Source organism: Choloepus didactylus, chromosome 1 (assembly GCF_015220235.1).
Source record: "Choloepus didactylus isolate mChoDid1 chromosome 1, mChoDid1.pri, whole genome shotgun sequence".
Classification (NCBI taxonomy): Eukaryota; Metazoa; Chordata; class Mammalia; order Pilosa; family Megalonychidae; genus Choloepus; species Choloepus didactylus.
Window position 1 is genome coordinate 2,554,367 of NC_051307.1, and position 25,829 is coordinate 2,580,195.

The 25,829-nt window shown below is 65.4% G+C and overlaps 1 protein-coding gene across 1 annotated transcript; it reads right to left on the bottom strand.

Annotated features, from left to right (window-relative positions):
• Positions 1–453: 453 nt before the first annotated feature.
• Positions 454–25,829, bottom strand: PFKL (phosphofructokinase, liver type). The gene is made up of 22 exons (XM_037830704.1): positions 25,745–25,829; positions 21,590–21,663; positions 18,004–18,081; positions 16,716–16,905; positions 15,945–16,110; positions 15,281–15,325; positions 14,737–14,845; positions 13,630–13,725; positions 12,747–12,839; positions 10,185–10,310; positions 9,258–9,322; positions 8,079–8,142; positions 6,765–6,911; positions 6,142–6,212; positions 5,889–5,976; positions 4,735–4,887; positions 4,389–4,553; positions 2,793–2,854; positions 2,438–2,549; positions 2,262–2,361; positions 1,557–1,662; positions 454–1,079 (listed from the first exon to the last, which is right to left on the bottom strand). The coding sequence occupies exons 1-22, from the start codon at positions 25,827–25,829 to the stop codon at positions 932–934; spliced, it is 2,343 nt and encodes a 780-aa protein (XP_037686632.1). The 3' UTR covers positions 454–931.

The following is a 25,829-nucleotide window of genomic DNA, read 5'->3' on the forward strand; positions in this document are numbered from 1 at the left end:
GTTGATTTGGACAGAGCGGGCTTGGGCCTTCCCTGAGCTCACAGGCTCTCCCCCTGCCCTAAGATGCCAGGAACCCCAAGGGGCTGTGGGTTGTGCAACACACAGCACTTCCTGGGCCTCAGCACCCAAGTGACCGCGGTGCCACTAAAATGCAGGTCCTGGTGCAACGGGTCTGAGGCATGGCCAAGACCCTGCATTCCCAACAAGCTCCTGGGGTCACGCAGAGGGGTGGGGTTCCACACTGTGGCTGGGACTCCCTGGAAGAGTCCGCGCCATGGCCCACAGCAGCGCTGGCCTTTTGTGGGCTGCCTCCTGGACCTTCCCTCGCCCCCAGACCCCTGTCTCCTGAGAACATGAGTGTGGCCTGGAGGGCCTACTGCCCACCACACACTCCAGCCCTCCCTCCCTCCCTAGAAGGTTCCAAGGCCCATGCTTTCTCAAGACTGAACAGACTCCAGTCAGGGGTGATTTTATTTCTAGAAAAAGTGACCAGAACTGGTCAGCCACAGTGGCTGGCTCAGGCAGGAACAGGGGCACAGTGAGACCCCGGGAGCACACCCCTCCGGCCGAGACCAGGTGCAGGCAGGCCAGCGAGGGTGGGGGGCCAGGGAGAGTGAGTGTCGGCCAGGGTGGGGGCCTGGGAGGGTGGGGGTCGGCCAGGGTGAGGGGTGGCTGCTGGGTGCTGGGTGCACACCAGGCTTGGGGAGCTCTGGGCACAGGGTGCCGGAGCCAAAGGGCCCCAGCATCTGATGACACATGCCCCTGCACCCCTGGGTGGAAGGAGAGCGCCCCAAGGTACTGTCATCTCTCCTGGCAGGAAGGAAGTAGCAGGGAGGGGAGCGCAGGCTGGTCACCGGCCAGGGGAGGCCTGGGGGGGCCCGGAACCAGGCTGGGCAGGGCTGTGGCAGGGGCCCTTCTGCCAGGGGCCACCTCAGAAGCCCTTGTCGATGCTCAGGGTGCGGCGGGTGACGTGCTCCAGCTCCCCGGACACGTAGTCGGCCATGCTGATGTGGTAATGTGCCAGCATCTTCAGCATCAGCCGCAGCTCCAGCCACCACTGCTCCTGGGGCATGCGGTGCCTGCGGGCGGCACCACGGGCTCAGACCGCCCCGGCCCCCGCCCACCGCTGAGGCCCCGCCCCCTGTAACCGGCCCCGCCCACTGGCCCCGTCCATCGCGGAGGCCCCGCCCACCCGTACCGACCCCCGTTCACTGGCCCCGCCCGCCGCGGAGGTCCCGCCCACCGGCTCCGCCCACCGTGGAGGCCCCGCCCACCCCGTAGACGGGCCCCGTGCACTGGCCCCGCCCACCGTGGAGGCCCCGCCCTGCGCCCGCACCTGCACCCGGTGGAACCGCACGGGCCCCGACACCAGCACTCTCCCCCCACCCAGCCCCAGCTCTCCTCCGGGCTGACCCTGTCCCCCCCTCTCCGCCCGCCCCTTTAAAGGACTGCGGGGGAGGCAGGGGCCCGTCCTGCCCCGCGTGGCCTGGCGGGGGCATCCTCCTCGGGACCCTGCCGGGCCCGGGTGCCCCCTCCGCGGCGCCGGTGGGACTCACTGGAAGTCGGTGTCGTTCTTGAGCTCGGTGACGGGGCTGAAGGCCACCGCCTTCTTCTGCAGGCCGATCACGCAGGCCGAGTCGGGGGCGTTGGCGAACACCCGCCCTGCAGGGCGGACGGGGCGAGTCGGCGGCCGCAGCCCCCCGCAGGCCCGCAGCCCCCCCCAGTCCCCCGCAGCCTCCGTAGCCCCCCGCAGCTCCCGTAGCCCCCGCAGCCTCCGTAGCCCCCCCCGCAGTCCCCCTGCAGCCCCCGCAGCTCCCGTAGCCCCCCGCACCTCCCCGCAGCCTCCGTAGCCCCCCCGCAGTCCCCCTGCAGCCCCCGCAGCTCCCGTAGCCCCCGCAGCCTCCGTAGCCCCCCCGCAGTCCCCCTGCAGCCCCCGCAGCTCCCGTAGCCCCCCGCACCTCCCCGCAGCCTCCGTAGCCCCCCCGCAGCCCCCGCAGCCCCCCGCAGCTCCCCGCAGCCCCCGCACCTCCCCGCAGCCTCCGTAGCCCCCCCGCAGTCCCCCTGCAGCCCCCGCAGCTCCCCGCAGCACCCCCCCGCAGCTCCCCGCAGCCCCCGCAGCTCCCGTAGCCCCCCACAGCTCCCCGCAGCACCCCTCCGCAGTACCCCCGCAGCCCCCGCAGACCCCCGCAGACCCTCGAAGCCCCCACAGCCCCCCCAGCCCCCGCGGAAGGCGCCCCCAGGGCCGCGGCCGCCCCACGCACCGTTGCGGTAGACGGCGCGCAGCTTCTCCGACATCCAGAGCACGGCCTTCACGCCCAGCTTGGTGCCGTAGTTCCGGTCGAAGGGGGTGGGGGCGCCGCCCTGCAACGAGCCGGGTGAGGTGGGTGCCCACGGGGCAGGGGGCTCCCGCGGGCCAGGGGGGCCCCCCACCCCGTACCTGCTGCAGGTGGCCCAGGACGTTGGTCCTGCAGTCGAAAACGCCCTTCCCTTCGGACGAGTACAGGTTGTACAGGAACTCGGTGGTGTAGTGTTCGTGGCACTTCTCGTTTCTGGAAAGAGGCACCACAGGGACCCAAGCTGAGTGGGGACCAGCCCAGGTGGTCCCCCAAATCCAGCCTCCTAGGGCCCAGGCTCCGCTGGGTGTGGGAGAGGGGGGGCAGCAGCTCTCAGCAAGCCACCCCCATCAGCCCGGCCTCCCCTGCTTTTCTGTGTCCCCCTCTCCACCACAGCCCCAAGGTCACCGAACCCCACAGCCCCTGCCCCCCACCCCGTAGCAGGCCATGGGGCCTCACCGGAGCACCAGGCCCCTCTGGATGTCAGTCTTCATCTTCTCCGTCAGGTGCTCCACATTTGTCTGCAGGTGACATGCAGGTGATGGGGGGAGCCCAACCCCGTGTGCCTGTCTGGCCTCTGCAGTCCCAGGGGGCCTCAGGAAGGAGCTCCAGGCTACACTGGGGTGGGTGAGGGGCGGGCAGGGGCTGGGGTGCAGGGCAGGCCTGAGGGTGGGGGTCACCACCCCAGAGGCAGTAGGCCTCCAGGGTTGTGGCCCTGTCCCCCCACCCCCTGTCCCCCTGACCCCCGTCACTCATAGCCCCATCACCCTGACACCTGCCACTGTCACAGGATAGCATCTCTACTGAGGAATCTAATGATGATGCTGACTCATTCACCCTATATTGCTCCCGTATTTTCTATTCTGATGGTGAAGAACTAGTTATTCCTTCTGATACAGAAGCATATTTAACAGAACTTTTACCTAAAAATGCTCAAGTACAATTTCTAAATGATGGAAAGGCCTTACTATAATAACTGGGACAGATAATTCATATCCTTCAAGTCCCATTTAGAAAATTATACTGAAGGTGAAGCTAAACAGTTAGAAAAGCTGCAAATATTTTTAAGAAAGGAGGAAGGTCATCTCAACCTTCTTAGATATAGGTAACATTAACTACCTGGTCCTCTGTGAAAACAGGATGGGCTGCAGCTGTTACTTTAATAACAGAAAAGTCATAAATAATATGGCAAGGTTGAATATAGTCCTAATTAAATGTATGCTTATCAATATGATGTAATGGCTAAAGTAGTCAATAGAATAAAATGAGAAAACTGTATTAACAAGTTAGAGACAAGTAATAGTAATCTCTTTTCTAATTTTTATACAAGGAAAAGTATGTTACATTGCTCTTACAGAAATCATAGCTTAATTAGTAAAAATATTATCAGTAGAGTTTTACGGGCATTCAAAATTACATCTCTGAAAACGTGGACCCCCTCCTTTGATTTGAACCATTCATGGATCGAGAGGCTTTGCTTCATGAGACATTTGTGTTCATAAAGCATCATTTAATGTAAAAATAGAATATGACTGAATTAAAGGTACTCTAAATCAAAATGCTATAAATTTTCTGTAACTGAGACAAGGGGGAGCTCTCTGATCCCATGTCCAGCGGCATCTGGAGGAGTGGGGGCTCCCAGATTTGGTGATGTATCAATTAATTTTTACATTGTAAACTTGTTCCTTTTACTTTACGTGCTCCTTTAGTAAAAATCTCTCGTAGTTGAACTCTTCTCTGAGTGCTCTTTACTTTTAAACTCTCATCTGTCCTACACTCCTAACTGAGTGGGGGGTCACGCGATGAAGCCCAAACCGACTGAATCACACCCTGCTGAGGCTCAGGCCTTTTCTGACAGAGATCACAGGTTTGAGGTGTAAGGAGACGTACCCGGGACACCACCCTGCCCTCTGACACCCAGGCCCCGTCACCTGTGCCCCGGCACCCTCTGCCCCTCCTGCATGTCCCCCTGCACCCCGCCCCACGTGTTGTGAGTGGGCCCACGTCCAGGCCCACAGGGTGACCGCCTTCAGGGCTGGTGGGGGCCGTGCTGACCTTGAGGTCGTGGATGTTGAAAGGGTCCTCGAAGACGTACGCGGCGTCAGCCCCCACGGCGATGCCGGTCACCGTGGCCAGGTAGCCGCAGTAGCCCCCCATGGTCTCCACGATGAACACGCGGCGCTTGGTGCCCGAAGCCGACTGCTTGATGCGGTCACAGCTCTGGGGGTGCAGTCAGGGGACCCCCACGTCAGACCTTCCGAGGGGGCCCGGGGAGAGGCCAGAGGAGGGGGATGAGGGAGGGGCAGGGGTCAGGGCCCAGGGGGGACCCAGGAGCAGGGCTGGGGAGGGGGCCCAGGGAAGGGGCAGGGGCCGGGACCCCCGCAGTGTGCAGTGCCCCGACCTCCATGGCGGCGTTGACCGCGGTGTCGCAGCCCAGGCTGAAGTCGGTGCCGGGCACGTTGTTACTGATGGTGGCCGGGATGACGCACATGACGATGCAGAGCTCCTCGTAGCGCCCGCGCGCCTCCACCAGCTGCAGCACCCCCTCGTAGGCCTGCCGGAGGGTGGGGTTCAGTGCCGAGGGCACCCCTCCCCTGGGCTGCCCCGCCTCCCAGGGAGAAGGGCAGGACAGCGGGGACAGCGGCTGCCAGGCTCGGCCGAAAGGGGCCCAAAACCGGGGTCCGGGGCAACCAGGAAGGCCACACCCGGACTTCAGTTAGGACAAGAGAAAGCCCACGTCCTGCTTCAACCTCAGACCCCTCCGTGCAGTCACAAAGGGGCTCAGGCTTTTGGGGGGAAGGGGAAATTGGGGGGAAGTTTATTATTTATTAGCGGCTTGCCAAGCATGGAGGTCACTGGCATCAAGGATGTCCTCCAACATGAACAACTCCTGAGATGGAACGGCCATCTCACAGAGAGGGAAACTGAGGCAAGTGCAGGGGAGAAGCTCTGCTGAGCCAGATACTCAGGGCCCCCTATCCAGGCTGCCCCATCCCCCTGGCCACCAACTGGGACAGAAGCCAGGGACTCAGAGCTAGCCCAAGGCGGCTGTTTCCTCTTCTCCTTCCTCCCCCTTTCCCTTGCCCTCCTCCCCCTCCTCTTCCTCCCTCCCTCCTCCTCTCCCTCCTCCTCCTCCTCTCCCTCCTCCTCCCCCCTCCCTTCCTCCTCCCCCTCCCTCCTCCTCCTTCTCCCTTCCTCCTTCTCCCTCCTCCTCCTCCCTCCTCCCTCCTTCTCCTCTTTCCTCCTTCCTCCTCTTTCCTCCTCCCTCCTCCTTCTCCCTCCTCCTCCCTCCTCCTCCTCCCCCTCCCTCCTCCTCCTCCTCCTCTCCCTCCTCCTCCTCCTCTTCTCCCCGCCCCCCAATACCCCCATCAGCACAGGGTGCTTGTCAACTTGAGCTTCAGGGGAAGGTACACGAGTCTCTGAACCAAACACCACCCTTGAAAACGCTTTCCGGAGTGACCCCTGCAATCACCAGCCGGCTGTGGTGACGCCTCCCCACAGTGGGCTTGTGCTATCTCGCCCTCCCTAGCATGGCCCCCGGCACAGCCCCCTCACCTCGAACCCGCCAATGACCAGCAGGGCGTGGATGTTGTAGATGCGGATGTTCTCCACGATTTTCTCCAGGTAGCTCTTGGGGAGGGTCCTGTAGCCAGAGACGGGTACGGCGTGAAGCCGCAGCATCTGCTGGCAGTGCCCGGCCTGGACCCAGAGCGCCAGGCCCAGTGCCGTCTGGCTGCCCCCAGAGTCCTCCCCCACCCCCCGTGAACCAGGGGCGCCCCTGGGGCTCTCCCACCAGCCGCCCACTCACCTCTTGGTCCCCAGCATGGAGCCACCGCGCCCCAGCCAGCCGGCCACGTTGTGCCAGCTCACTTCCTGCACCTGTGGGGGGCACAGCCTCAGGGGGACAGGCCAGCCCCGGCCAGCCGCTGTGGCTCTAGCCGCCCTCCTCAGACAGCGGCCTGTCCTCACGGGTCACCACACGGGCCACGCGGAAGCTCCGCTGACTGCGGGGGCTGCTGACTCGGTCCCGGGGCTCCCAGGGCACCCACCCCCACCACCTGGGGTGCCAGCCCCTCTCAAAGGGCCTCGGACTCGTTTCCCTCGTTTCCCTGGGCTGTGCCATCTCGGCCCCTTCAGTCCTCCTTTGTGAGTAAGGTGGGGGCAGATGATAAGCCGGAGGGACCAGCCCCCGCAGCCAGCAGGCAGCCACGCCCCCAGGCCCCTGCAGTCCGGGCCCCGCCCTCTCCCCGCAGCCGCGCCCACCCCGTAGCCACGCCCCCAGGCCTCCAGTAGTCCCGGCCTGTAGCCACGCCCCTGTGTCGCACATAGTCCCGGCCCCGCCCTCCCTCCTGTAGCCACGCCCCTGTGTCGCTCATAGTCCCGGCCCCGCCTCCCTCCTGTAGCCACGCCCCCGCCCGCCCCCGCGCCCACCTGCCCCTGGGCCAGGCCCTCGAAGCCGTCCTGCACCACGTACACCGTGTGGCCCTGGGAGATGCCGGTGCGCACCGCCGAGCGCACGGCCGCGTTCATGCCGGCCGCCGGCGCCCCCACGTTCAGGATGGCCAGGGCGAAGTTGGTCTGGGGAGGGGGTGGGAAGGAGACGAGGGTGTGAGGCCAGGGGCGGGGGCCTGGGGCCCTGGAACAGCGGGTCAGCAAGAGCAGGCCCCCCACCCCCCATGCCCGTGCCTGGCAACAGCCAGCCCCACTGGCCACAACCTGCCCACCCGAGGCGGCCACGCCCCAGCCCGTTCCGGGAGGAGAGGTGGGGCCCGCAGTATCTCCCACAGAAGGTGCTGCCCCTCTCTGGGGACAGGCAGGACCCTGGAGGACTCAGGGCATCCGGGAGGTGGCTGCCCACGGAGCAGGAGAACCCCCGAGCTGCGGCTGCAGTGCAGGGGCCTCTTCCACCATGACAGCCACCTGCGCTCAGCCAGGCCCGCTTCTGGCCAGGCCCCACGCCGCGCCCCCCCACCCAGAGGGAGGTGATGCCACCACCCCACCTTACAGACGAAGGAACACAGATGCCACGGTCCCAAGGGCCACCCTCAGCCCTGCGCACCCCACCTGCCCATGGGCTGCAGCCAGGACACACCCGAGGGGGTGGGCAAACAGCCCAGTGGCCCAGCGTCTGCCTCCCTGTCTGCCCAGCGGGTGGAGAACGCTCGCTGCCTGAGAACCGAGACGTGGGGACCCTGCGCTGAGGTCCACAGGGAAAGTGCAGTGGCAGTGGTGGCCCTGCCTCTGTCAGTGGGCACGTGCGTCGGGCACGGAGGGCAGGCCCTGACAGATGACCGTCCTCAACACCTCTCCCACCCAGGCCACGAAGGGGCCTTCTATCTGACCTCCCGGCAGCAGCTGGAACGCCACAGAGCCAGCATCCGTGGCCTATGACTGCACAGAACCCATCACCATCCCTCGGGGTTATAAAAGCAGCGTCTTTCATCATTCTTAACTTGAAAAGAAACTATTTCCTGAGACCTTTGGATATTTGAGAAAGTTCCATAAACGGATCACTCTCCTCCCTAGTTAAACATACAGCCCTGACTTAGTTCTCCCTCCACCCTTACGGAAGCAGTGGGCAGGCCCTGCCTTTCGGCCTGGTTTGCCATGAGGCCGGGACACGGGCCATGTGGGACCAGCACCGACCCCGCTGCTTCTGGACCCTGTAGCACGGCAGGCACTGGCTGGCTGCAGACCTGGCGAGGCCGTGGGCCCGTCATGTGCCCGGCCATGCACCCGCCTCACCTTCTCTTTGGAGATCTTCTGGTGCGCGAGGAGCTTGTAGATTTTCCAGTTGTTCTCGAAGCTCCTGGAAGGGAAGCTGGTCAGGGAGCAAACAAGACCCCAGCAGAGCACAGCCCCCGGCTCAGAGCAGCCCCCGGCCCAGCACGCGGCCACGTGGCCCAGCCATGCAGGGCCGGACACACAAGGGGCCGGCTTCCCACTCTTGTCGCCACACACCCCAGGCTGCCCCCTGCCCCCAAAGCACAAACGCCAACACCATCCCTGCCCCGGCAGCGGGCACAGCCACATCGGCCCTGGCAGAGGGCACCAGCTTCAGTCACAGCCGGGGAACGCAGTGATGGAAAGCCAGAGCCACAGCTCAAATCTGACCTGGCCTTTCTGGAATCCTCCAGGGACTGCTGCCCCCCATCTTCCTCCACCCTAGGACTGAACCCCCATGTCTGTGGGGGATTGTTGTGGGTCAACTCATGGTCCCACAAAAGAGATTCTCAGTCCTAAGCCCCAGTTCTGGAAACAGGGTTGATGCAGGTGGAATGAGGCAAGTTAGGATGAGCTCGTGGGAGAGGAGAGGGGTTCCTCCAACACAACCGGTGTCCTCGTGAGAAGGGGAGACGGACAGATGGACGGAAGGATGGGGGAAAGGCCACAGGAAGACAGAGGAGACAGACACTTGGGTGACGCAGCCTGAAGCCGACAACCACCAAGGGTGGGAAAAGGCGAGAGGCCCCCTCTGGGTGGCAGAGGCGGCCACCTCCTCACCGCGACGCCAGAACTGGGAGAGAATCAAAGCCCGCTGTTCCGAGCTGTCCCGAGCTGTTCCGAGCTGCCCACCCAGCTGTTAGGGCCATCCCAGGGCACCGGGCAGGTGTCCACACCCCCCTCCAGCCACCACAGAGCCCACCCAGGCCGCCGGCACTGCTGGCACTGCCCTCCGCTGCCCCCCACTCACCGGCTGCCCTGCCTGTTTCCCCCCCGGCACTCGGAATCTCGGTTCTGCCCCGACCTGGAGGGTGTCGGGCTGCGCATCAGCCCAGCAGCCCCTCCACCTGCGCAGCGCGTGGCATGTCCACAGCCCAGACCACGGCTGTGTGGGTGAGTTGGGGGTCTGCGTGGGCTCCAGGGTGCTGGGCCAGGGCCCCCTCCTCCCACATTCACGGAGCAGCACCCCGGCTGGATCACCTGCCACGGAGCTGGATGGCCTCGTCAAACCGCCTCTCGTCCATGGCCTTCTGCACCTCCTTTGTCTTAAAGAAATAAAACGGGAAGCGTGGACTGGCGGAGGGCCACAGCCTGACTCAGTGGCACTGGGGCACCAGTCCATTGGTGGGGGGGGGTGTCAGCCAGTCTCCTGGCTTTGCCAGATTGCCGAGCTCCTGGGCCCAGGCCCCGGTCCTCCCTGCCGGGCACCCACACCCCAGCCAGGCCTGGGAGCAGAGGGCAAGGCCTGATCCCTCCGGGCCCAGTGCAGACCCAGAGTCTTGGCCGAGGCCCAGTCTGCTGGTGGCAAAGCCCACAGGGGCACAGAAGGGGGTCTCCCAAGAGAAGCTTCAAACTCACCCCCCACTAGCCCAGCCCCCCCAAGTGGGGTCCCCCAGCCCGCTGGCCAGGCCAACCTGCCCTCCTCTGAAGAGCTGTGCCCTCCTCGTCCCTCCCATCCCACCCCAAACACCTGGCCTTCCCAGTTTGCCAGGTCCCCCACCTCCCCTCTTACACCCTAGCTCCCCACAGGTCCCCCCTGGACCCCAGCTCCCCTGCTCCCCTAGACACCCCCCGCCCTGGCTTCTCCAGCTCCCTGCAGCTCCAAACCCCTCCCTCCCTGGCCAGTCCAGGGAGCAGAGGCTGGGACCCCCGAGCCCCCAGCCTGCAGGGCTCGGACCCACTAGGCAACCAGAAAGGGGCCTGCCCATAGGGGCCTACGGGGTGAGGCAGCAACCGACCCAACGACCAGGGTACAAGCTCGTGGTGAGCGTGCACCCATGCGGCAGGGGTGGGCACCCCAGGAGAAGCCCCAGGCCTGCAGGGAGGGGGCCCTGAGAGGCCCTGGAAGGGAGGAGGGGGGCAGAGCGGACTCCCCACGGCCCTGCCCTCGGCGGCCCCGGGACTCACCACCTGCACGCACTCCATGAGGGGCAGCCGCACTGACTGGTTCCCCGAGAGGCTGACCACGCAGGCCGGCGCGTCGGGCGTGGCCTCCAGCAGCGCCATCACCGCCTCCATGCCCATCTTGCTGCTCTGGGGGTCACGGGGGCGGGATTGGGGGATCGGGGCACCAGCCTGTGTGGCCCACCCAGCTGTGCACACACATGCACACTCGTGCAGACACACCCTTACGTCCACACACATGCATGCACTTGCACACACACACGCCTTCACTCACACAGGTGTGGCACATGCCCACGCACATGCACACCCTCATGCCCACTCATGCAGGCACACATTCTCTTGCACGTGTGAGCACACACCCACCCACACACACGTACACACTTCCATTCACTGACGTGTGCACACATGCTGCCCACTCACACATGCACACATATTCATACACATAGCAACACAATAGACACACTACACAGCTACTCACACACATGCACATTCACTCCCACATGCATGCAGTTACATGGTCACGCACACACGTGCACACTGGCACACACACTCATGCATGCTGGGCCCCTCTGCTCTGCTCTGGGTCTGTGCTGAACTGGCATTCATGCCTTGCACCCCAAATCCCTTCACAGAGGTGCAGATGGCCTTCACAGCCCTTTCCACACTCAGGTAGAAACTTCTAGAAGAACTGGCAGCAGAGATGGTGACTCGGTACAACCACCATTCACGACAGCCTGTTATGGGACTATTCCACAGGGAGGCGTGGCACCCACTGCGGGTGCGTGGCTTGCCCACAGTCACAGCCAGGTGGCAAGATTGGTGTGGGAAGCAGCTTTCCTGGGGCTCTGTCTGCGGCACAGCCTCTCACTCGGGCTCCTTTAAGTCCTGGCTTTCCCGGCAGGCCTGTCGGGGGAAGGCAGCGTGTGCCCGTCCTCCTGCTCCGATGGCGCCAGCACAGCAGGGGACGGCTGACGTTGGCAGACGGCTCTCCCGGCCGCCTTGCGGGAGAGGCACCGATGGCTCTCCATTCCCAACTATCTTGGATGACAGATTCAGTGTCTCCCTAGGGTTCCTTGAGCTCGGGTCCTCTCCTGTAACAGGAGCCCCTGCTTGTGCCGGTGTGACCGGCCCTCTCCGTGTTCCCTGTGGGCGCCAGGGCTCGGGAACCAGCACAAAAATGCCAATCCTGGTGACGGCCACTGCTGAGCCATACGCTGCCCTCTGTCTTCTTCCACATCCGTGAACTGGGGTGGCCTAACCTGGGGGCAGGTGACCCCTCAGACCTGTCACAGCAGCATCTCCATCACTGGGCTTGCCGGTGGGCTGGCCCAGATGTCCCAGGGGCCGGGGGCTCCCTCAGCGGTCCTCGTGTAGGGCCAGGCTGCAGAGGGCTCTCTCTGAGGATCAGTCCCCCATCTGGAGACTGCACCCCAGGGGGGTTGGCCACTGAGGGCCCCTGTGAAAAGCTCGGCCCGGCACAGGCAGCTGGCCTCACACCAGCACGGTGGTTCGGGCGCGGGTCCCCTCTGCCCGGCAGTCTCCAGCCCGCAGCCCCCCGGGGGGCCTGGCCCTCAGCCGCAGGCACTTTACACTCCCAGGCCCTGTCCCCGTTTGGCCCCCCAGAGGCCCCGAGGGTGCACTGGCTGGAATCCACATGACTCCTGTTTGCAGAGGAGGAGGGACTCGGCAGAAACCACTGGGCGGACGGTGGCAAATTCAGGCCAGAATCTGGCATGTTCCCTGCCCACCACAGGGCGTCCCCCAGGCCATAAAGGCTGTGGCTCCAGGGTCTCCGGGTGGCCAGAAGCTGTCGCCGAGGTCCCCGGCCACCGCGAGGGCTGGGGCTGTGAGCCCAGGTCCAAGTCCCGAGCTTTCCGCCCTCCAGGAAACAGAAGCCGGGCTCAGCCACGAGACCCACGGCCAGTTCGCATGTATTGTGTCCTCCAAGAAAAAGCCACGCTCTTTTAATCCAATCTCTTGGGACTGGGATTCGGTGGTTTCCATGGAGATGTGACCCACCCAACTGTGAGTGACACCTTTGATTAGGGTGTGACCTGTTGGGATTGTTTCCACGGAGGTGTGGCCCTGCCCACTCGGCTTGGGTCTTGATTTAATCGCTGGAGCCCTGTAACTGCTCAGAAACAGGACTTCAGAAAGCTGCAGCCGAGACAGCTTGCAGACGGCTGTTGAAAGTGGACACTGATATTTTGGAGAAATGCCATTTTGGAACACAACCTGGCAGCAAGCGGACACCAGCCATGTGCCTTCCCGGCTAACAGAGGTTTTCCTTACACATCTGCACATACCACACACAGGCTACAAATCCACATATCAATATACACCAATACCCAACCGCACACACACCGACACAGCACGTAAGCCAACATACACAACACACCAACATCCACACATCAACACACAATATACACAGTACACATCCACACACCAACATCCACACCATCACACGCCACGTGTCCACACACACGCCCTCACACGTGGCCCACACACCCACACGTGCACCTACACAGCCTCCCCCCAGCCACGCAGGCCCACGCTGCCGCCTACCAGGACGCGGTCGAAGGCCGAGGGGGTCCCGCCGCGCTGCACGTGGCCCAGGACGGTCACACGGGTGTCGAAGCCCAGACGCTGGACCACCAGCTGCTTGGGGGAGCAGAGGGGGTGGGGGCCCCAGGCTTGCTGCCCTCCCCCACTGCCCCCTCCCCTGGTCCCAACGCTCCCTGCTCTGCCTCAGGATGCCGGGGCCGGCCCCTCCAGGTTCCTGGGGAGCTGGGGTCCTCGCCCATGGCGTGTGTGTGTGTGTCGGGGGGTCCATGGCACGCAGGCCCCACCCATATGGCCTCTGGCCCCGTCGGGTGCCTGGGGCTCTGGGGGTCACAGTGCACAGAGAAGGCACAGATGGGCGGGCTCCTGGCAGAGGCAGTGACTGGGGACAGGGTCACAGCGGCAGCTGAAATGGGGGCGCATCTACAGGGCCGGGATCCCGCTGGAAGAGGGGTGGGGTGTGTCAGGGTACAGGGCCACAGGGCTCAGGCCATGGAGACAGGCTGTCCTCCCCCGTCCAGCTGGGACCTGCCCCGGCTGCTCTCAGGGGGCCGGACGGGCCTCTAGGATGTGGGGGAGGGAAGGGGCTGCTCCGGGGACCAGGGACCCGCGGGGACCAGGATCTGATGGAACTGGGGGGCCCTGAGCAGGCCCAAGCCTGAGTTGAGGGTCTTGGGGAGACCAGCTGAGCCCATCCCACTCCCGGCTGAGGTTGGGGAGAAAACATCCCCGGTGCCCCCAGTCCTGCCCAGGACCTCCTCCTTTCCCCAGGGTGCTAGGGTCAGCGTACATGGGACGGGGAGCCCCCCACCCATGTGACCCCGCCTCCACCCCCTCCAGGCCCCCCACCCCCCCAGGGCCCCCCACCCCCTCCAGGGTCCCCCACCTCCTTGACATAGCTGGACGTGATGGGCTTCCCGGTGCAGTCGATGGCCCCCTCCGCGATGATGATGATGTTCAGTCGGGACCCGCGGCTCCGCGTCTGGGCCAGAGACAGACCCTGGGCTCAGCTGTCGCCCCAGGCCTGGGACCCCGTCCCGGACACGGCAGCCCCGCCCCCCGCCCCCCGCCCAGGCCCCAGGCCCGGCCTCACTGCGGCCCAGGCACACGGCCCCACCCTGCAGAGGACAGGAGGGGTCACTGCCGGGGTCAGTCAAGGTCAGGGTGGAGGACACCCAGGCCACCCGGCAAGGAGGCTGCTGGGTCCCTGCCCGCCCCACCCGCCCCCAGGCTCTGTGTTCACCCAGCACCAGGGGGACACGCTCGTGGGTGCACAATTTCAGGGGCTCCCCACCTCCAACCCACATCCCAGCCCCCGAGGCCCTGACCGAGGGCACCCCTCCTCCCAGCACGGCCCCACCCTCTCCCATCAGAGGGGCCAGCCTGTCCTAGCCGGGGTCTCAGGGGGTCTGGGGCAGCGGCCGTGCCCGTTCTGCGCCAGGGCCTCAGCTCCACGCGAGGGGCCTGGAGAACTGCATGGCCTCTGCTCCAGCTCCCCCACTCCAGCCCTCCTCCCTCAGCCTCCCACATGCGCCCCTCCTCTCCTGCCCCAGAACCCCTGCCTCTGACCACATCCTCCCCCTGAAACCCTCTCCCAGCGTGGGTCCCCTCACCTCTGCAGACCCCTCCCCACTGCAGCCCCCCTGAACAGGCCCTTGCTGCCCCGGGGGGTCCCTGTCCCCTTTCCCTGTCCTCAGGGGCAGTCTCCCACCATCCCAGGCCCCACGTCAGTGGCCCTGACCCTGGGCCCCACCCCGCACCCACCACACTGGCACCACTGACCACACAGAGCTGGCCTGACCCGGGGCAGGACGTGCAACACCAAGGCCGACAGACAGTGAACAGAGAAGCGCGAGGAGTCGGCCGACGTTGACCACCAGGGCCCCCCAAGGCTCACCCAGTGGCCTCCAGAATCAGAGACACTGGCTGCCCGGCGTGGTATGGACCCCAGGCTCACAGTGGACCCTGCGGGGCCAGCGCCCCTGCCCCTCACCTGGCCGAGCCTCTCGCACATGTGGTTCTCCCAGCCGTCCTCGGGGGGCGACTCAGGGATGAAGAGCCAGTCGGCCCCCGAGGCCAGCGCGGACACCAGCGCCAGGTACCTGGAGGGTGAGAGGCAGCTGGGGCTCAGCACGGAGGGGTCCCCCCAACAGGGCCCACCTGGGGTTCCTGCCACTCCTGACCTGACACTGGGGACCCTCCCCAGGCTCATGGGGGACACACCCCCTCCTGGGGAGCACACATTTGAGCCACAGCTTCTGTCCCCCCACTCCCTTCCTCTACCCCCAGGGACCCCACCCCGTGACCCCCTCTTGCTCAGCATTAGATGAGCACCTACTACATGCGGGACACAGCACCAGTCGCCAGGGACGGAGCTGTGGGCGGAGCCAGCAAACACACAGGGAACCCCACGTCCTTTACCCCGGGCCCTCAGCTGACCAGGACATCCCCCTCACACCCTTCTGTTAACCAAGACACCCCCTCTCCTGTGGGGTCCCCCCACCCACAAGCCCCTCCCACCTGAGGGGCCCCCTTACCCGCAGTGCCGCCCCATCACCTCCAGGACGAAGGTCCTCTGGTGGCTGCAGAGGGAGCAGAGCGGACCTGTCAGCACTGAGCCTCCTGGGGACACCAGCACCGAGCCCGACTGGCCAGCAGCCCGCCCGGGGCACATTGGACGTGGGGCGCAGGCAAAGGACTGAGAAACTTCCCCTTGCACCCAGGGCTCAGGGTGGAGGGCCCCCGGACTCATGGCAGCCTTCAGGCTGATTCACACTCGCCTCTTCCTGAGGCCAAAGGCCACTCACGAGCCCCAGTCTTGCCGCGATTGGCCTGAGGAATCTAGGGGGCACCCACCCCCCAGGGACAGGCGGCCCCGACAGAGCAGGCAGCTCCCCTCAGCCCCCACGGCATCCCGGCCCCTGGCTCCCACCATGCACAGCCCCAGCTGCAGGCCGCAGGCGCCGGGGTGGCCAAGGGGGCAGGCTGGCAAGGGAACGGCAGCCGCTGACATCGGCACAGGCCAGGCCCTGCAGGGTGGCTGCTGGGAAGGCTGGCCAGATGCTGGGGGTGGGCACAGAGTCCCTGGGGCACTGGGTGGATGCAGGGTCCCTGGGCTGGGTGTGAGGTGGACATGGGGTCCTGGGGTGCAGGTCCCGGGGTGCGGATCCCGGGGTGCGGGTCCTAGCGGGGTGCGCTCACCTCTGGGCGGTGGTGGTGATGGCGTCAATGACCTCCATGATGCGGTGCAGGGCCGAGTCGGTGCCGATGGTCATGTCGGTGCCACAGAAGTCGTTGTCGATGGAGCCCACCAGGCCGGCGACGTTCAGGTGGGAGCAGCTCTGGGCCGCGCTCTCGGAGATCGCACCTGTGCAAGGATGAGCATGTGGGGCCCGCGGGGACATCGCCAGCCCTGCCTGGGCCCCTCGGCCACTGCACAGGGCACAAAACCCTGGATAGCGCTGAGGGTGCTGAACAAATGTGTCACCCCAAGGGGACCCACCTCTGGGGTCCCTAGAACGAGTGGCACAGGACAGCAAAGGCCCTGGAGGCCACTCTCCGACTGGCAACCCCGGGCTCTGTCTGACACATTCCCACACTTCTTCAGGGTGACGGAGTCTGGGCTCTGGGGAACCCTTAAGAGACAGACTTGTCGTCCCAGCTCATCTCCCCAGGCTGCCCAGGGTCGTCCAGGCCTCGGGGCTGAGCCAGGACCACCGTCCCGGGCCGACTGGCCAGACAGCTCTCATCTGCCTTAGAATGTTCCGGAGCCTCCCCTGCCCTGGTCCCGGCGGCTCCCACAGCAGTGCCGGCCACGGCCACGGCTTCCGAGCCCCCAGCCCGAGCCCCAGCAGCGCCGTAAAGCATCCTCAGGGGTCCAGGGGTGACTCTGTCCTTGGGCTCCCAGAGGTGGTGTCAGCACATGGTGGCCCCGGCCCCTGCCCACAGCAGCCCCCAGCCGCCAGGCCCCACCTTCCTGCACCAGCTCCGCCAGGAGGCCACCCCACTCGCTGCGGAAGATGCTGGCACCCGTGAGGCTGCCGTCCCCGCCGATGACGCACAGGTTGGTGATGCCGCGCTGGACCAGGTTGCAGGCCGCCGCCCGGCGCCCCTCCCGCGTGGTGAAGGCCTTGCAGCGGGCGCTGCCAATGACGGTGCCGCCCTGCAGGGTGGAGAGTGACACAAGTGGGCAGCCACGAGGGGGAGCAGGGACCCCAGAACAGAGAGGGGCCTGCCGGGGGCTGCCCGGATGCCCACTGGCCTCTCCCCACCGGTGGGAGCCAAAGGGGGCAGCAGGGGAGTCTAAGGCTTCAGACACCGGGACGTGACACACACACGTGCATGCACACACATGCACACACGTGCACACACTCACACACATGGTGGGGGGGCCTTGAACAAACCAGTGAGCTCACCCTGGCCCAGGGGAAGGAGCGTTTGCAGCCAGCACTGAGGTCACAGGGCCCTCCCTGCTCCCCCAGGACACTGCTTGCACATGCACACGCACACACACACACACACACACACACACACACTCCAGGCCCATCCCCCACTGGGCTAAGCTGGTTTGGATCTGGCACAGCCACCCACGAGCAGAGCCCCAAATCCCGCCCATCTCAGGCCTGGGCCCCAGCACGGCCACCTCACTGGCTGCCGGGAACCCCCCTGCCCCGCAAACCGCCCTGATCTCCACCCAAGGCAGCCAGGCACGTCCTGAGAGCACAATCAGAGCCCCCATCCTGCCCAGCCTTGGGGAGCCCCTCCTGGCCACAGCCCCCCAGGCACAGTCTCCCACTCCCAGCTCTCTCGGCTCCCCGACTCTCAGTGCCGATCTCTGCTTCCTTCCCCAGCCGCCCTCCGCACAGCTTCACATCCCAGCTGAGTCCCTTAGGCCTCCCCGGGCCGTCCCGGCCTCCTTGGACCCCCTGGGCCACCCCTAGCCCACAGCAGCTCCTGTGGCTCCCAGCAGCCCCCTCCCCTGCTTGCCCCTCTGGGGGCTCCAGAGTCAGGGCCCCTCGCTGCCCTGGGCGTGGGGGAGGGGCAAGCCATCCCTATGCAGGGGCAGCCCTGAGGGTCTCCACCCCACCTGCTCCAGGGGGCTTGCTCCCACTTTGCCCCCAACTCCTGAAAACCAGGACACACAGCAGCAGCCGTGGGGGCCGGCTGGCAGCGGGGAACTCCTGGAGCCGAGACACCCGGGGCCCGTCGCGACCCCACCAGCCCGACACCCGGCCCCCTGCTGGGGTCAGGTCCGGCTCACCAGCTGGATGATGTTGGAGACGCTGAGCCAGTTGGCCTGCTTGATGTTGTCACCGCCCTCCACAAGGCCCTCGTAGCCCTGAAACCAGAGCAGGGGCAGCATGAGGCAGGCAGCCAAGGTGGCTGGACAAGCCCATCCATCTGTCTGGGAACTGCAGACAGCAGCCAAAATTCCACCGCGCCGGATGCAGGACCCAAGCCTCTGACCGCGGCCAAGACCCCGGCCGAGGATCCTCTCCCCTGGGGCCTGGGGTGCTGAGGCCTGGGCCGGCCAGTGGTCATGGGCTGCCGGGGAGAGGCTGGGGGCCCTTGAGCTGCCCACCGCCCTTGCCAGGCTCACCAGCTGTGTTGAGCGTAAGTCATGGGCAGCGAAGTGCCAACATCACATAGCCCCAGGGGAAGAATTCCCACAGCTGAACACACGTTCCTGCACCCAGCCCCTCCGGGCCCCCCAGGCCCCGAGCTCCCCAGGCCACGCTGCCCTGACGTCTGAGCGGGAACCCGACAGGAACAGAAGCACGCGGCCTGCTCTCTCTGCCCAGCCGTGTGTGAATCGGCGGCTTGTGCCTGGAGCTGTGACAGCCGATCCCGAGAACACCCCGGTGCTTATCTGTCCCACTGTGGTGGGCACCCGGGGGCTGCCACTGTGGGGTGATTAGAAATGAGGCTGCTGCACAGACCCCACGGATCCGAGTGCAGGGACTCACAGACGCTGCCCCCACGTTCCTCACGGCGTGTTTCGCAGCGGCCCCAAGACGGGGGCAGCCGAGTGGCCCCAACAGAGAGAATAACAGCACACTGTGTCCCTCCCACGATGGGACATTACTCAGCCCAGGAAGGGTGGGATTCTGGGCCGCACGGCAGCACGGACGACCCTGACGGTGTCATGCGTGAAATGTGCCAGGCTCAAAGGGGCGGCTGCTGTGTGATCCCACTCCCGTGAAATAACCAGAATGTGCGAATTCCCGAGACTGGAGGCTGAAGAATGGTTTCCAGGACTGGGCGGAGGGGAAAGGAGGTTATGGCTCGATGGGTGCTAGTTTCTGTTCAGGGTGATGGGAAAGTTTGGGAATGGACAATGGTGATGGCAAATGTGATTCCGTAACGGAACTGTACGCCCAGAGCAGTTCAGATGGGAAACTGTTAGATCCCGGTCACCACAATAAAAATAAAATGGAGAAAAGAAACAGCTGCGTGAGCATCCCTCTCCCGGTGGCAAGGGTGCACGTTTCGGCTGGCATGCTCCTGGCGGAGGCCCGAGTCCGAGGGCAGGCGCAGGGGCAGCTCTGGAGGTTCAGCCACACGGCTCCCCAAAGGGCTGCGCCCACTTGCTCCCCCGACCCACGGCATGTGGTACCACTTGCCTGATCATCTCGGCCACCAGGCAGCTGTGCCCCAGCCTTCTTGGGGGCTTTGGTCACCAGCTGCCAGGTAGAGGCCGGGGAGACCCCGGGGTTGGCACCCCATCCCACGTGGGCCACCCACATAGCCCCTTCAGGGAAGTGCCTGCTCATGTCTCGCCCCTCCTTCTTGTATTCTTTAAATGTTCTGGGTACAGGGGAGGGTGTTTGACAGATGGTAAAAGCACGCGGCATCACCAAGAGGAGGCGAGCAGGGCCCCCAGCCCTCCGGGCGGCTCCAGGTGATGGCCTCTCTCTCTGCCGTCCCCAGGCCCAGTTCTCTCCCTGGCCACAAAGGCCCTGGGGACAGCAGGACAAATGCTCCCCCACTGAGGGGCCAGCAGGCAGAGGGGCAGTGAGGGCGCATCCTTCTGTCTCAGCCCCCAGGTGCCTCGCCAGCCTCCCACCCACACACAGAAAAGGTAGGAAAACATCCCCAAAACCTGCAGCCCTGCCCGGAGCAGGCAGCTACGAAACACACAAATCGAAGTCTACAAAAACTGGGGTGTGGGGCATAGCTCCCTGCACTGGTGCCAGCTGGGGGCCCCCAACCTGCAGAGCAGGGCTATATGCAGGTCTGGAGACCCCCACGAGGCAGGTCAGGCCAGCTCTTCCAAATCAGTTGCACAGACACAGCCCTCCTTTCCTAGTCTCAGAATCTTCTGGAATGTCCCTGCATACCTCCAGCGACGGAGAGCTCATTCCCTCCCAGGGTGGGCAGCCCAGAGCACTTCTGAGCAGCTCTCCTGGCTCCCCTGGGCATGGAACTCTTAGCCCAAAGGCCCAATTCCAGCCCCTCAGGCTGGTAAGAAACAGTCACCATTTCCTGAACCCTGCTCGGGGCCAGACACAGTGACACGCTTTAATACAAAACCATTCACTCACCTGCTTTTGTCCCAACACCCCTGTGTGGCAGGAGTCAGGGAGGATGAGGGGCACAGGTGACGACCCAGGTGTGGAGCCCCAGGGGCGACGTCTGGACCCCAACTGCCCTGCCAGAGGCAATCTCAGCCCCTGAATGAGACATTCCCTGCAGAACCTCTCAAGGTCCTTCAGATGGTTCCAGAATGCCATCAGTGCATGCTCACACCTACCTAGCTCCTGCAGGGGAGGGTCTGAGCTTTTGACTCAGGGACCCAGGAGCCTCTGAGGAAATAAGCTTCGAGAATATGTGGACGCTTTAGGGGTCCCAGCTAGTCTGTAGGGGTTCAGAGCCCTGCAGGGAGGGGAGCAGTCAGCGGGAGACAGGGCACGGATCCAGTCTCGGGCCTGAGCAAAGGTGGCGGGACACGCTGGCAGCGAGAGGGGAGGGAGGGCCAGGGCCGAGCGGAAGCGGGGTGCTGGAGCCCTGGAGGGGGAGAGTGGCTGGGGTCCGCTATGTTTATATAAACAGCAAACACCAAATAATGAGAGGACCTGAAAACCACGAGACCAGGCGGGCAACCCAGGGCCGGAGCCTGTGTGTGGGTGGAAGTTCACCTGCAGGCGGCTCAGCCCCAGATCTGCAGTGGGAAGCGGGGTGGGGGGCGAGGGGAGGGTCTAGGACAGAGGAGGGGCGTCCGCTGCAGGCCCGGCTCCCACTGCTGTCTGTTGCAGAAGAACTGCTGGCTGGGGTCAGGGGGTGCTGAGCGGGAGGGGGTGGCAGGGAAGCGGGCACTGGGCGCAGGGCCTGGGTGGGTGGGCGGGGGTGAGAGCAGGCAGGGTGGGGAGGGTCTCGGGGCAGGGCCCAGGCCGCCCAGGTCTCTCAAGGGCCAGGGGTGAGCTGCCGCCTGGTGGCCTCGGGGCCAGCTGCCCTTGACCCTGACCCACACCCCCGACCCCTCAGAGGGACAAGTGCACAGGCTGAGGGTGCGGCAGGGGGAGCAGGTGCAGCCCCGCACCCCCAGAGGCTCTGCTGGACCTCCCCAGGGGCCTCTCCCTCCCGCCCCCCTCCCCTGCCCCACCTTCCCCTCCCCCGTTCCGGCCTCTGTCCCTGGGCCCGGGCTGGGCACTAACGGGGGTCTCTTTCCGCAGGGTGCACCTCTCCTCCCCCTGCAGACCACGCCCCCCCCCGAGCCCCCACAGTGGGTTCACCCAAACACTTCCAGGTGACTGGGTGGGACAGGAGGCCCTGGGCGTACCCTCGGAGAAGCCCCCTCGGCCGGCCACCCCCAGAGCGTCCCCTCCCGGCCCGGCCCCCAGCCTCACCTCGTAGATGAGGAAGACTCTGGCTCCCACGTAGATGGCCATGCGGGTCACGGCTCTGACGGCCGCGTTCATGCCTGCAGGGACCGCCGAGAGGTCAGCACCCGCACGGGGGTCGCCAGGGTCCAGCCCGCCCACCTGGGTCACCCAGCTGCCCAGTCACCGCTGGTGGAGCTCGGCTGCCCCCGCCGCCCGGTGACCCCTGGCGAGCAGCTCTCGGCTTCCAGGAAAAGCTAGCAGACACCAGAAATAAGGCACACTGGGGAGCCCGGCCAAGGGCAGGGTTCAGCCTGAGGGGGGGTCCGGGTGTGTGCAGAGGTGTGACCCTGAAAGCCATCGAGTGGGGGGCACAGATGAGGGGATGAGCAAGAGAGCAGTTCTATGGAAGGGGGAGCGCAGGAGGAAGGACTCGGGGCACCAGGCCCGGGCCAGGGGGACACTGCCCAGTCACCAGAGGGGGTCTTGGCAGGGCTGCTCCGTACTCTGGTTTCCCTGCAACAGCCTGCCCACTCCCCAAGGAATGTTCCAGTGAACTTTCGCCTCTCAGTCCAACTCCCTGCTTCCACTGATGCCCGAAACCCACACAGCTGTGCCAAGGCTGGCACTTGACACAGGACCCCCCAAAGGCAGGGCCTCCCCCACTGGGACAGAGCCCCTGCCTCCTGTGGCCCTCAGGTGGGTGCTGGGTTGGACTCCTCCAAGACAAGAAACACACCCTCACCTCGGACCCCCCTCAGCTCTACAGGGGCCTCTCCCAGCGCGGGGGCCTCGAGGCCCCAAGGGAGATGCTTGGCTGGAGTCCCCAGCTCCCACCCCGCCCTCCCCGGGCCCCCAGCTCCCCGCCCCCCACTCTCCCCAGGCCTGCACCTCCCCAGCTGCCCCCCACCACCTCCCAGCCCCCAGCTCTGGGCGGCTAAGACGAAGAGGGAGGGCAGGGCCCCTTCCAGCACAGGGCCAAGGGTCTCCAGTGTCCACACGCACCCCCTGCCCCAGCCTCGGCGGGCTGGTCGCCTCCTGCTTCTGGAACCCCAGGACCGTGTCCACACAGCCGCTCTGTGGGGAGCTGAGATTCCCAGCAAGACTAACATTTGTGAAGGGGCTCGGGCCGGGGTGGGAGAGGTGAGGGCCTTCCCGGGGAGACCGAGGGGTGCAAACAGGGGAACAGGGGGACGGCCATGTGGTTGTTGTGACTTCCGGTTACTTTTGCATAAATTAACCTGAGATATTAAAGCGTCTGAGATGACACCTGTCCTTGGACAACCATCGCCTGACACGGGAGCCACAGGGAGCTCCAACAGAGGACAGGCGCTCAGGGCCAGTGGGAAGGGGACTCCAAGGGGGCCTGGTGCACCCCTCCAGTCGGTTACAGAAGGGGAAACTGAGGCCAGAGGGGAGTGCTTTGGTCACATCACAGAGCTGCTCACAGAGCTGGTGAGCACAGGCCCGAGCCGGCTACAGGGTCTGCGGGCCAGGCTGTCCTCCCTTCAGGCTATGGTCGGTTTCCACACGTTCCCCAAAGTCCAGACACCAACGTCTGGGAGCGGAGCGCACACAGGGCCTGCTCTTTCCACGCCGCTGTCAGCCCACACCAACACGGCATGGGGGATGGAGGAGAGCACACGCAGACATGGGAAGCACGTACTAACACGGGGAGCATGAGCAGATGTGGGGAGCATGAGCAGACAGGGGTATACACGCAGACATGGGGAGCACATACAGACATGGGGAGCACACGCAGACATGGGGAGCACACGCAGACACGGAGCACGTGCGGACACAGGAGAGCACATGCAGACACAGGAAGCACACACAGACATGAGGGAGCATGTGCAAATACGAGGAAGTACACGCAGACATGGGGAAGCACACACACGGAGCACACACAGACATGGGGAGCACATGCAGACACGAGGGAGCATGTGCGAATACGAGGGAGCACATGCAGACAGGGGGAAGCACACACATACACGGGGGAGCACACACAGACATGGGAGGGCCCATGGAGATATGGGGAGCACATGCAGACATGGGGAGACATGCAAACATGGGGCGCACATGCAGACATGATGGAGCATGCGCAGACACAGGAAAGCACACAGACACGAGGGAGCACACCGACACAAGGGAGCATGCATGGACGGGGGAGCACGCACACACATGGAGAAGCAGGCATGGTGCCTGCGGCCTTTATTCGGAAGGTGGGGGGGCCCTGGGGGTCAGCAGACCCCGCCATCTTTAGTCAGGATGGCTGAGCGGTGCTGGTGAGGGGGTAAGTGCTGTCCTGGGGCGCTGAGGGTGCTTCTTGGAGGGCACAAAGCATGGAGGCCTTGGTTCCCCCGAGAAGCGCAGAGGCCTGGGTTCCCGTGAGAACACTAAGCTCCTCCTCCTCATGCAGCCACAACCAGCTCCCTCATCCTCCTCCTGCCGCATCCTCCGAGCCCAAAGCCAGGGGCATCTATGGAGCCCCCCAGGAACCAGCGGTTACCCCATTCACACAGCCACCTCAGCCACACGGTACATCCACGCAAGGTGGGGAGAGCACACTCAAGAGAGCTGAGGTGGCCAGAAGCAGAGAAAGGCGTGTGCCAGGCAGCCCTCGGGCACCAGCTGGGACACTGATGGCCACATTCCCAGCCGCCTCCAGGACAGGTGCCCACCCCGGGAGAGGCGCCAGGGCCAGGCTGGCAGGGCCGGGGACACGGGCCCAGAGAGGCCTGCCCATCTCTACACCTGCCCTGTGTGTGCCCTGGACGCCCCCTCCTGCCCGGTCCCAGGGCCACTGCCAGGCCCCTGGTCCCACATGTGCCAAGAGAGGGTGGGGATCTGCCACCTGCATGCACACCCTTTACCCAGCCCTGGCCCTTGGGTGCTGATGTCACCTTTTACAGAAGAGAAGCCTGGAGTGGACGCCACCTGTGCTGAGCCACGGCGTCCAGTCCGTGGACACCCAGGAGCTCCTCCCCAGCGAGGGGCCCCAGCCCCCCAGGACGGGCCTGGCCTCCACCTTCTGTGTCCCCCACTGCCAGCCTCTTGCCAGGTCCACCAGCTCTGGGGATGGCCCTTCAAGCCCCCTCCCTGGCCTCAGCCCCTAAACCCTGGGCCAGCTCCAGGGAGCTGCCCACAGCCCAGCAAGCTCGCGCCACCACGGGGGGCTGCGGACGTGCAGGAGGGCACAGCTGACCGCCAGCCTGGCAGGCCTGGCTCGACCGTCCGGGGCTGGTCACTTAGAAGAAACACCACCTCACTCCTTCCTTTTCCTGGGAGTCGGGGCCCAGAAGGCTGGGGAGGGGGTGCGGCCGTGCTCTCAGAAACGTCAGAAAGGAAACAGACCGGTGGCTGCCACTCCCCGCCCCTCCCCTTCCTCTCCAGGCTGCATGAGGAAGACCCTCCTTTTCCTCAAGTTTAGGGGTGCGGTCCTGCCCACTGGCTCAGCAGATGGGGGTGGCACGGCCAGCAGTCAGGACAAGACCAGCCACCAGAGTGCGGGTGGAGAGGCCCAGGCCCTGGGCAGGTGACACCACCTGCGGCCTCCCTGGTGAGAGACGTGTGGGATCAGGGCTTTGCCAGAGGAAACTGCGGAAGGCGCAGGGGCTCCCCACCCCACAGGCCCCAAACCAGGCAGAGACTGCCAGGGGGAGGTTGAGGGGCTGCTGTGGGGCGTCCCCCCTCCCTGCACCCCCAGACGGGGATGGCGGCGGATGGGAGGGGTGCAGCCCAGGGCGGCTCTGTCCCGGGTGGTTTCCAGGGGAGCAGGGTCCGCGGGGATCCCCGGGCGCGTTTCGGAACCAGGAAGGGCCGGGGCTCCCTGCGGGGCCTCCGGGAGACGGGGCGCACCCAGTGGGGCCCGGCACGCGGACCCGGGCAGAGGGGCGCAGGGGGAGCCAGGGGGTGCCCGGGGCGGCCGAGGGGCGACCGCGACACAGCGTGACCGCCACGCGCCTGTCCCCGCCCCGCGCCCGCCCCGCGCACGCGCAGCCCCCGGCCGTGTCCCGCCGCACGTAGCCCACCAGCCTGCGGCGCGCGGGGACAGCGGGGCGGCAGCGGCGGGCGGTCCTGGGTGCCCGGGTCCCCGGCCGAGGGCCGCGCGCCCCGAGAGCCCGGGGACAGGTGGGCGCCGCCACCCCCTCCCTGCGCCCGCGCCCCGCGCCCCGCGCCCACCTTGCGCGTCGCCGCCGCTGGTCAGCACCCCGATGGCCTTGCCGGCCGCCGACATCCGCAGCTTCTCCAGGTCCGCGGTGGCCAT